At 42.3% G+C, this 12207-nt stretch overlaps 1 protein-coding gene across 1 annotated transcript in view; it reads left to right on the top strand.

The window, feature by feature from the left end:
- The window catches only part of slc4a10b (solute carrier family 4 member 10b), a 41390-nt gene that overhangs the window by 5653 nt on the left and 23530 nt on the right, over positions 1–12207 (top strand). The window contains exons 2-3 of the mRNA XM_035522760.1: positions 739–768; positions 9381–9462. Coding sequence (XP_035378653.1) covers positions 739–768; positions 9381–9462 — 112 coding nt within the window. The remainder of the gene's footprint in view (positions 1–738; positions 769–9380; positions 9463–12207) is intronic.

The raw sequence follows: 12207 nt of genomic DNA, 5'->3' as shown, positions 1-12207 counted from the left end.
GATGGACTTGTTGTAGCCCTTTATTGTGTACTGCTACAGTTTGTTACTTTGGAGCGAAGTGGAAAGAGGCAGAACAGTGCAAGCTGATTTGTTTTTTTTCCCTTTCTTAAATATCATGTAACCATTGGTGGTTTGGAGGGAGGGATGATCTGATAAGTCAGGTTACAGGCACTATGGACTGACAAGAGGAACTGGTGCAGGTTTAACAGAGGGGAAGGGCCCTAATAAGTGATCACTTTGATTCTAGTGAATGAGATGTAGAGTGTGGTGTAGGAGTGTTGAAGTGTAAGAGTGAAATTTGCAAGGTATTGGTCGAAGTGCAGTTCTCTGTATGCTGGTTTTTGGGAGGTATGTCCTGGTTGTGGCATGTGCAGGACTTGTCATACACACGTGGCCCTAACAGCTAATTGGCTATGGTGTTTTATTGGTTTGCATGGATTGATGGACATTAAATAAAAATGAATTGTTTGTACTTACTTGGTCTCCTTATTGTCTACATGGCCTGGAAGCTTCCCCAATTCTGCAAAATAGAAGTGAATATAAGGTTAATCCAATCTACCACCCTTCCAAATTGTCATTCCAAGCGTTTGTTGCCAAGTTACATAGAAATCTAAATTAAGCCTATCTTGGGAGTAAATAGCAGTTTGATAGCAAAGTTACCAATGGAATTAATTAGATTAGGTCTAATAAAAATGAAATTTTGTTGGTTTCATCTAACTACATCTTTGCTCTTTGCAGGTAATGACGCCCTCCCGAGGTAGAAATGTGGTGAGTTGGATGCTTTATTTCCTCTGAAACATGTATTTTCTTAGCTCTTCTGCCAACATAGAAGCAGTAATTGAGTTCAGCATTGCTAACTACCATATTTTACATAAATAGGTGAAAATTAGGCTTAATCTTGAAAAATATACCCCAGTGTGTAGCTAGTTCACAGAAACCAACCTAGGAGAAAAGTTATGTTCAAAGTTAGAACAAGCAGCAGGGATAGTGCTCACAACTACAAGACATTCATCTGTCTCATAATCCGTACACATTTTTCTTAGGAGCTCAGGTTCCTCTTGCTGTTTAGAAAGTGGCTGGACTAAACTTCAGTCTCTGTCTTCATAGTGTGATTGTTGTAAACTGGGTCCTTTCCGGTACTCTCCTTCACCATTGCTCGACCAGCAGGTTTGGTAGTTTTTCTGCCTAACCCCTTTCATACAGCCACGCTCCACTGCTGTGTGTATTCATGTGCGTTTGTGGAAAGGTGGGCGACGGTGATTCATTTTTTATTCAGTCCTTGCAACATGACACGGTGCAACTGCTGACGCAGCTCCCCATTCTTCAGTGGAGCCGATGAAGGGCGGCAGCCGCCGCGCGACCACGGAGGCTGACACGCCATAATATGCTAAAGAACTTTTTCAATGTCGGCGAGCAAATAAAGTGCAGAACAGGGATAGGCTGTCACATGGGCAGCTTTGGAAAACCCATATCTGATAGAATGCACAGAAGCCTTTGGAAGCGGGCAAAGCTTTTTGTTCTGCTGTAGCAGCCACTGCCTTCAGGAGGTCATATGGGGCCTGTTGCTACTCGTTCGCCCCCATAATGCTGAAAGAGCTGGAACTCTGAGATACTGAAGCTGTTTCTCATTACGTGATGGAGAGTGTTTTCTTTAATTGTGGATGGTGGTGATCCCTTTGCAGTTCCTAAAACCCCATTCTCATTATGCTTTAGCTGTTTGGTTATGGTTTTGTGTGATGAAGATAGAGGCCCATCTCACCTCCAAGACTGTTTAAGACACCAAATCCCAGACAATAATGTGTAAGAGGTGTGTTCACTTACCTGATTGCCTATAGGAATGAGAGCCGGAGATGCACCTTCTTCTAGAAACTGGAAGGATCCACAGTAATCCCAGAAGGAGGGGAGCACGAAAACCTTAAAGAAAGAAATTGTTAAAATAATCTGTTGAGAATATACTTACTTGTTAACAGTGACTAAAGGAACCATGGTGTCACGGTACCCCCCCCAACGTCTCCGTGTGTTTGTCAATGTGGCCACGCCCTCCTCTCACACCTGCTCCTCATTGTGTCGTTATCATATGTATAAAAGCCTGTCATCTACATGTTCGTGTTGTTGGTGTTTCAGTGTTGCATGTTAAATAAACAGAGTCATATGTTCCACGCCACTCGTCCCCGCATCCTTCTTAAAATCTCCGACGTTACACACTGCGATGTAGAGACATGTCTGATTGATCTTGAAATGCCTTTATAAATATTTTTAATGATTGTAAAATGGTGTAATCCACATCCTAATTGAAGGTGGGGTTACAGGTATAAAAGCACCAGCAGACTGTGAGGACAGTTACCATTTGGCAATCTGTTAATTTTGCAGTATTTACCAAGACTGTTGAGAGTTACAGCTTAAGTGACTGCTGGAAATTAGCCAAGAGGCTAATATTTACATTTACAGAATTTAGCAGGCACTCTTTTCCAGAGCGACTTACATAAGTGCTTTGTCATTTACTCATATAATACATTCTAGTACAGTAGAGTAGGTTAGAGTCCAATATGCTATTGAACTAAAATACTGTAGAAATACTGGGATCAATGCTGATGCCTAGAAGTACAAAATACATAAGCTCTATCTTAGACAATGATAAGTGCAATAAACAATAAGTGCTAGAGTTTGTTAGCCAACATCAGTGCAATAAACAATACCCTACAATAAATACTAGTTTCAGTTAGTCAATATAGGAGCAGTATATATGTCACTCAATATTTTCATATTTTTATCCTTTACCTGGGACTATAAATCATTTATTGTATTTGTTATTGGTCACCTTAGTAAATGTTCACAGGAAGCGTAACATGGAGAAGTGCACTACATCCTTTCTGTAGCGAGCCCACTCCTCAGTTCCACTTTGGTCACACACCACCACACTTTATTTGTGAGAGTTGCATCCATGAATTAAGAACAGACTAAAATGCTGTGCTGTTTGTAGCTTAGTAATTACCAAAAATACTTCATTCCTTGTATCTACAGCGTCCTCTTGGGCTGTATATGTTGGCTATGACTGATGTCTTTCAAGGGAATGCAGCATAAGTTACTATACTTTAATGATGATCACTCTGTTACAAAGCTTCAGAAATCCCTGCACATATGGAGGTGCTAAAAGCAAAGCACTGCTTGAACCTCTTGCACTAGGTGGTTTTGGGGTTTTGTATTTTGGGCTTCATCTATCTGGCAGATACTTCACCTCCCTCTCACCTGTGCGCTCTGGCTCTTCTGAATTTTAGAAATGGTGCAGAACGGTGACCTACATGTAGTGCTGTACTCTTTGGTTTTATTAGATTTGGCTAGAGAACAGCATTATTACCTGCAAGGCAGAAAGAGAGAGAGAGAGAGAGAGAGAGAGAGAGAGAGAGAGAGAGTGAAGGAGAGTACATTACAGCAGCTTAGGTTTTTCAGTTAGAGACTAGGTCAGACAGCTCGGACACTGCTGCTGAATTTGCAGGCAAGGAGACCCTCTGCAGGCACATATCCTGCTGCTGGTGTGACTGCTTGCTGTTGGAGGGTCCACCCCCCCCCCCCCCAGGACAAAGGGAGTCAAAGCGTCTGCTGCTGCTCCTTCTGCGCTGCAGTCTGAGACGCTGCCGGACACACGGCGCTGCATCTGCTCGCCTGCCCACGGGACTGACTGACTGACTGACTGAGTCGTCCTAGCCCTGTGCTGAGGGACACGGTGTGGGCAAATGAGTAAGGACCTCTACAACTGCCTCCGCACGCAGGTACGCTGCTGCAGTGCCTAGGAAACAGTCAACTGGCTGCATTTACTGCGTTGCTCTGGCTTTCTCTGCTTTTGCTAGTACAGTTTTGCTCTGCGTGTTCTATCTTTTTTTGCAGCTTGAGCTTTACATATGTGTATGTTGGAAACAATTATGAGGAGCTTTGCCAGAATTTTCCGACCTTCACGTAGATGCCATGTGACTTTCAGCTGCCCTTCTTAAACGTCTCACCCAGAGGAGGTTCGTTTCCGCGTCTCCTCATTGCTGGTCGTGGTTTTGCATTGAACCGCTGTGCTGTGGTACATGCAGTAGCGATAGAGTTCACCTCTGTGGGCTTCACTGCATTCAGACATGATCAGGAGTGTATGGTGAGCAGACTGTACCAACAGCACTAGAGCTGGCGGGGCGGGGGGGGGGATTCTTTTGTGCGCTGTCCTTTTGAGGAGCCGCACTACAGCATGTGCTGTTTCAGATGTGAGATATAGGCTGTGCTCAAGGACAGGACAAAATGGTTGTGAGCAGACGTTTTCGACTCCATGATATAGTTGACCCCTAAATCCCCAATTTGGTTTAACCTATTACTGTAGCCATAGGGTCCATTGACTAATTGTGTAAATGTAAATCCCTGCACTAAACCTGGACCTAAAATCTGAGCAGATCAGTGCAAAGCTCTCCAGTTCACAACTTCACACCAACATAGAAAGTGACCTAACGTGTCAGTGCTTTGGCTGCTTTGGCTGATAGGAGGACAGTAGCCCATGATTGCAGCATGACAAAACTGAACCTACACAGCCCTCATTTGTAATGCTCTTACTGCATTCCAGGACGGTTATTAGGGTGAACCGGCTTAGCAAAGCATAACGGGAGGAGGTGGGGTGGGGGGGTTTGTTCTTTACTCTTACTGAAGCTACTAAGTATCTTTGTTTGGGTAAGTAACCCCTGACTGAGGTTTGGTTTTAGTACTGAGATGTGAATTCTTACTTTTGTTGCATGATCTTTCAGACTCTCAATTTCTTTAGATTTATATTATTTTTCTATGAAGTACTAGCTGATTTGCAAGCCTGATATTTGAATCACTCTATTGGCAAATAAAAATAACCTGTCCTTGTATGCAAAGCAGTATGAGAGCTTTTAGTGGGGGTTTCTCTGCTAGGCTAATACATAAAGATAACGTGTGCGAAGTTCATGGCCAAAATTTCATACTAAATGTTAATGCTGTCCTCATTGCCACTATTCCTTTGGAGGTGCTAATGACACCTCCTTGTTACTCGTATTTCAAAAACTGCAGATTGTCCACAAAATATGTGGGTGTAACCGTGTGCACATAATAATACGGTGAGTGTGATTCTCTGAAGAAACCGTACTCATGATCGTCGCCTATAGGAATATGGCTGTGTTATATGATCACATTTAAACTAGGCCAGTAAGAGAGCTTCAGTTATCTGTCTTTGTGAGCTGTGAATCAGGAGATAAGGGACAGGCCTCCTATTCCCAGTTCACTCTGTCATCAGGTGCTGATCGGTATGGAATTACTCTTCATCTTCTTTCGCTCACTCATCAAATGCCCTCTCAGTGCACTCATTGCTATAAGTACAGCCCCGGTCGCCTCCTGCTCTGAGTCAGCTATAGGTGACAGTACTAGTGATTGTATTGCTGGGTAATAGTCTTGTTGGGGGTACCGCTGACTGAAGGGGGCTCTGAGTGTGGAGTGTATCGAGGGCAGGAGATGAGACGGATTGCAGTCTATTCAGGTATTGGCCTAACTCATAGCCCTGCTATTTTAGCCATCTGGAGACGGCTATTGTGCTAGTTCTCATACACTGACTGTCACTGAGCTTAGCGTGCGTTGGCTCAGACCAAAATCGAGACTTCGTGCCATTCCACTGCAAGAAGGGAATTGACACAGGCCTACAGACTGCTGTCTGATAACACCAGTATTGCAATTAAAGTTTTGGTTTTGTTGATGCAAAGCAATGATGAGATATGCGTTTATTCAGTTGGAACCAATTGTTCAGATTCTCAGTAAAGGAATGTTCAGCATGAAGCTATTATATTAAAAGTATTTGTTACTGTATTAGCATTATTTTAAGGGATTTTACATGTCACCCACCTTCCTGTCAAAATGAAGTTGCAATTCTGAGTAACAAGTAAACTATGATGTAAAATTTGGTTTGTTAATGGATTTGACTGAGACCTTCTCTTTTAGACTAACTGTCTTCTTCTGTTCATGTAGTACCTCGGTATTGCTTTCAGGATGTTGGTGCAGGCTTAGCAAGGGCAGTAATATTTATAGTTTGAAATACTGTCATTTTCCTCACATGCACGAGTCACACTCACACACTCACTCACGCACACACAGAGACACTCCGCCCTTGTCCTTATAAGGAATGGGGGCTGTGTTCGTGCTCTGTGTGCATTTCTCCATGCGTGTGTGTGAATGTGTCTGTCTCTGTCCAGCAGTTACAGTGTGGCTTGAATCTGTGTCACGATTTCCAGCACCTTCCTCCATCTCACACTCACACCAGGAAAACACTGCTCTGTCATAATCATATCCTCCCTTTTAATTCTCCCTCCATCACTTTCTCTCTCTCTCCTTCTCGTTCTCTCTGTTGCTCTCTATCTGTCTCAATCACACACGACCTTCCTCCTATGGTAACGGCTCTCTTCTTTAATGCTCGCGCATGTGTGTGTGTGTGTGTGTGTGTGTGTGTGTGTGATGTGTCTGCATAAGAGATCTGACTAACTGTAGTTTAGAGGATTACTCAGCATGTGTAGAAGAACATACAAAAGGGCTGCAAGCTATAGTGGTAGTATCGTCCTCAAGGGCAGGAGGTCTTAAAGTATTAACATACAGATCTGTAGTGTGCAGGAGTGACTAACAGTTCCCCATTAGAGAACATAGCATGCAGCTGTATATTACAGTGCACTTGATGACATTGGCAAGGTTCCAACTGTCCAGTCTGCCTGAAAAGTAAAGGTATGTTTAGTTGCATATTTGAGAGTGGGGTAGAGCTGTTTTACAAATGTAAATTCCAGACTGTAACTTCTTTTGATACGAATGATTTGTTATGAATGCTCTCTCCTCCCTGTTCACGCTGATCTGCCTGCAGAGGCTGTGTTAGCACAGAAAGGTCAGACGTGGTCCTGAGTCAGTTATGACCTTTTTGAATTGAAATAACCAACATTTGCTTATATTTTTTCCGCAGTTTCCTACCTTAATTTGTCCTTAATTAACAGAATAAGGATTTAGACAAGAGTTGCAGTACTTTGATGGTAATGATTCTTGATGCTTTGAAGTGGAAAATGTGTGGTGTCACATTATTGGACGGGTTGAGCTGCAAGGTGTGTGTGTGTGTTTGTGTGTGTGTGTGTGGGGGGGGGGGGGGGTGCAGGAGCAGCAGGAAGGGTCAGGTAAGCACCTGCACTGCGCCTCTTTTGCAGGACACATGCCACATCCGAGGTCAGGGAGAGATCTACTGGGCTTTTGATCATTGTAAGAGCCCCAGCAGTAGCCCCTGAAATCTCATTAAGGGTCATCGCTTTACTTTCTGCAGCCTTCATAGTGAACCTCTTCTGTCACCTCCTGTACTGACCTCTTCTGTACTGCTGGTTAATTTTTCTAACGTGTGCATGCATGTGTATGCTTGTGTTTGGACTCTGGTTATCTGATAACCAGGATAATGGATCTGTGTGTGTGTGTGTGTGTGGGGGGGGATACTGGTGTTCAGGTAGTGCAAGCATTTATGTAGAGGCATTTCAGAGGAACATGTGGTACAAGGTGATGCTGTGGTAAGGAGGTCCTGTGCTCATCCATCCTAATCTCGTCCCCAGGGCGATCAGCCAAGGGTATGGTCCTCTTAAACCTGGAGTCAATGCACCCTAAACCTGGAGTCAATGCACCCTAAACCTGGAGTCAAGTTCCAGCCATTCTGGACGCTGCAAACATATAACAGATCGTGGCAAATATACCATCAATTTATTAGCATACAAAATTGTTAAGTAATTGCCAAAAATACTGGTAATTGTTTTATTTTAATTTGTGTTCCCTGGCAGCCCAGATTAAAGTGAGTCTCAGGCATAAATATGCTCTGCCTTGTGGTGATTGTATTTCTCCCTGAGACCCTCATAATTGCTCACTAATTAATCATGTTATTGACCGCAAAGTTGTAGTCACTTAGACACAGAAAGATGGCAAGAGTCATATCTACTGACCTGTCTAGAACTCCTCGGAGTTATGGCGAAGTGTGAACTTCAAAGCAGCGAGTCACTGGCTCTGGGAGATGCACACTCTGTGTGTGCAGCAAAATTATTCTGGAGCAGGAGCCAATTTGCTTCTGTAAAAAAAAAAAAAAAAAAAAAAGAGGCTGTCACTGCTGACCACATTAGTAGCCATGGCAACTGTCTCCGCAGGTTGCCATGAAGGAAAGAGCGTTCATTTCGCTAGCCGACTGAAAGAAGATGCAAAAGGTCAATGAGAATTAGGATGTTTAATTATCTTTCATGGTCTTTTACACAGAGAGACATCTCTGGGAGTGCTGAGATGATTACTGTATGCTGCTGCTATGTTATCACCAGCCATGGATAGCCAAAGATGTCTGCATTTCATTATAAAAGCTAGATTTTTAACTCGTGTAGGTATTCATTTCAGTGACATCACTTTTCTATACAACTTCTATTTCATGTATAGAGGTATTACCTGAAATATCTCGAGGGAGTGTTCAGGCAGTTCATAATAATAATAATATAATAAAAATAATATTAACAACAATAACAATAATAGTGCTAATAGTATTAATAACAACTAACAAGTCATTAAGACATTAACAAGAAATTATAACTAGTTAATATGCAAATGTATTTAGTAAAGTAAACTGTGTTTGTGTAGGGTTGGTGTGTGTGTATAGGGGTTGTTTAGTTATGAGGAGGAATGAGGAGAAAGGAGGTTGTCACTGACAATGAAATTTAGATTTACATTTACATTTAAATTGGCATTTAGCAGATGCAGTTATCCAGAGTGACTTACAAAAACATGTTGCTGCAGATATTGCAGTAAGGGCTAATGTGTGCTCTGCTTCTAGAAACATTTGTAATTTTTCTTGTTGGGATTATGTTTTATATTTTGTTCTTGTTGATTTCTTTTTTCTCTTACTCTCTTGCTCTCTCTCTCTCTCTCTCTCTCTCTCTCTCTCTCTCTCTCTCTCCCTCTCTCTCTTGCAATTCAACTCAATTCACTGGTGCTTTATGGGCATGACATATATTCACACTGGTATTGCCAAAGCTTTGATGAAGAAAGTAACATTGTACACAAAATGGTGGATATGTTTACATTTGTTAAAATCATGTATCAGCAAACAGCAGCAAACAGCAGGTAGGGTTTATTATATGATAATAATAATAATAATAATAATAATAATAATAATAATAATGACAAGTAACTCTCTCTCTCTCTCTCTCTCTCTCTCTCTCTCTCTCTCTCTCCCTCCCTCTCTCTCTCTCCCTCCCTTTCCCTCCCTCTCTGTCTCTCTCCCTCCCTCCCTCTCTCCCTCCCTCTCTCTCTCTCTCTCTCTCTCTCTCTCTCTCTCTCTCTCCCTCGCTCTCTCTCTCTCTCTCTCTCAGAGAGGAGATGAAGAGGCAGTGTTGGACAGAGGAGGCACAAGGTCCATGCTCAAAGCTAACCTCGAACAAGAGGATTTAGAAGGTAATGACCGAGATCTCACGCACACGCAGTCAAGCGATGGTAAGAAAAGAGAGCAGGCGAGTGTGTGGGAGGAAATCAGAATTACATCCCAGCAGCACAGCCTGACAGAACAGATGTGTGCCTGTGTGTGTGTGTGTGTGCCTGTGTGTGTGTGTGCCTGTGTGTGTGTGCGCGTGTGCCTGTGTGTGTGTGTGCATATGAATGTCAATTGTGAAACATGGGCTATATGGACTATATCTTGTACTCAAGTGAGTTTATAGAGTAAAAGAAAAGACATCATTGATGTGCCGTAGATGAGCCTGCCTGATGTCAGCAGTATGTGGGAATCTGCAAAGCACCCATTTCTCTGTCCTGCTGTGTCTCTTAGGGAATCAACCAAACCACACTAGCGGTCCTATTTTAACATTTATTGTATTAAACCTGTAACATAATTATAACATTTCATCTAATTGTTAGTGTCTATAAATCTATCCTTACTCACCTACACACGTCCAACATAATGATGCGTTTCCATGCCTTCCTTCAGTTATTTTCAGATCCTGAATTACACCCACAGCTGGATAGAGTGTTTTTAAAAATATCTTTTGATGTGAGTGCTTCGGTCCAGTGATGCCAAGGGGCTTTTGACTCGTAGCTTCAGGTGTTCAGCAGTATGTCGTGACTGTAGCGGATCTGAGTCATAGGGCCAGCACTGTTCCACAGACATCATATCACAACATGCAGCCATGCCGATGGAGGGCAGACACCCCCTCCATCCTCTCTCCATCCCTCTGTATCATTTTCTCAGTGTGTGTCTCTCTCTCTCTCTCTCTCTCTCTCTCTCTCTCTCTCTCTCTTTATTTTGAGAGAAGCAGAATTTGGTATCCTCTCTCAAAAGAGAGGAATTTGTGTGTCTGATCTCTAACTGCAGCCGCAATATGACTTATAAGCAAGCAGACCGATTTTATTTAACTGGGTTACAAGTGTGAGAGACAATAGTGATATCATTTAAATTGCCTGCTGTTCGATATAGACGGAAAACGAATCAGGTTCCACCAGATTAGATTACAATTTAATATAATTTTGCTTCTAGATGTCATTGTGGAAGTCATGTCAGACTGATCAGAAACAGTCTAAACACCATCTGCCAGGTGTGTTTCTGAAACTGAGTAACAAATAGATCTTGATTTTCTTTAGGGTATTTTGCGTCAGTGATATTACAAGGTACTTATTATGAAAATAAAACAGCTGAATATTCACATTTGTTTCAGTTGGTGTCTGCCTTTGTATTTTTTTGTCCATATGGAAACCAACCAAATGCACCAATGTGGAAAACAATCAACAGAATCTGCATATAAATATATATGCACAAATCTTACAACTTCGAATTTACAGATGAATGCACTTATTATGGGATAGATGTTTCTATCTAGAAAGGTAATTGACATAGGCAGCAGATTATGCAAATTATACAGTGACAATTGGGGGGGGACGGACTTCCCAGGGAAATATATTGTAATTTACAATTACAGGTAAGAAGGATATCTATATATATCTATATAGATATATATATAGATATTCAAAACTATAGTAAAGTACACAGAGCTTCCCGAGAAACAGAACGTTTTGGACAGAGGACAGAGGTCCTTCATCAGCTGTACAAGCAAAGTACTTCATTTTTTAATTTAGAATCTCTCTCTCTCTCTCTCTCTCTCTCTCTCTCTCTCTCTCTCTCTTTCTCTCTCTCCCTCTATATATATATGTCTAGCTACATCTCTTACTACAGTACAGTTACCTTGAATCTTCTTCGGATATCCGAAGAAGATTCAAGGTAACTGTACTGTAGTAAGAGATGTAGCTAGACATGTACAGAGAGAGATATGCAAAATTTTAGTAAACATTTCGGACGGAGTTACTTCTTCAGCTATGCAAGCAAAGTGCATCAAAGAGAAGCAAAGCACAGCTGATGAAGGACCTCTGTCCGAAACGCCCCGTTTCTCTGGAAACTCTGTGTACTGACCTACAATTTTGAATCTCTCTCTCATATATATATATATATATATATATATATCCCCCCCCCAGATGTTGTTTTCACCTCTTTTGCAGGGGTCTTAATTAGGAGGGATGGACCCCCCCCCAATCCCCACTGTAATTCAAACCATGACTCACTGTACATATTATTCATCTATTCACAACGATAGGGAATGATACCATATTTATATTGAAAATTTATACTGATTTCAACTTTTGTGGATTCATATTTAATTCAGTAAAATGCTGCGTTGCTTTGCATTCATAATTGTAAGTAAAGTAACTGACACCTGTGGAAAAATCTTTCTTGCACTGAACACGCAACGAAGCATGTCACCACCTCCTTAAGGGAAAGTCGGCAGCAGGTCCGTGTGCAGTCGGGCCTGGGCTTTTGGGTGCCAAGTTCTGCACTTGAGGGTCAGGCTGTTTTGGCATGGTGTCCACTCTGTTATTTACAGCTTCAGGCATTTATAACGCCACAGTATAAATAGCATGGACTGTTAGTGTCTACCCACTTCACACCTTCCCCATCTGAGGTAGAGTTAAAGAAATGTGTGATTGGGCCTCAGTGCTAAGTACCCACAGTCTGGCTCAGTCTAAGCCCTGCAGCTTTATTAGAGAGCGTGGAAATGCTTTTATTGTGATGTTTGCTACAGTGAGGTTGAGCTAGCTTGGTGGACATGCATTTGGTGTCCATCCTTTGCTTCAGGAACTGGGGGTCCTGCAGGAGCTACT

The sequence above is a fragment of the Electrophorus electricus genome, chromosome 2, assembly GCF_013358815.1.
Source record: "Electrophorus electricus isolate fEleEle1 chromosome 2, fEleEle1.pri, whole genome shotgun sequence".
Taxonomy (NCBI): domain Eukaryota; kingdom Metazoa; phylum Chordata; class Actinopteri; order Gymnotiformes; family Gymnotidae; genus Electrophorus; species Electrophorus electricus.
The sequence above is the reverse complement of the archived record's forward strand: the minus strand, read 5'-3'. Positions and strand labels throughout refer to the sequence as shown.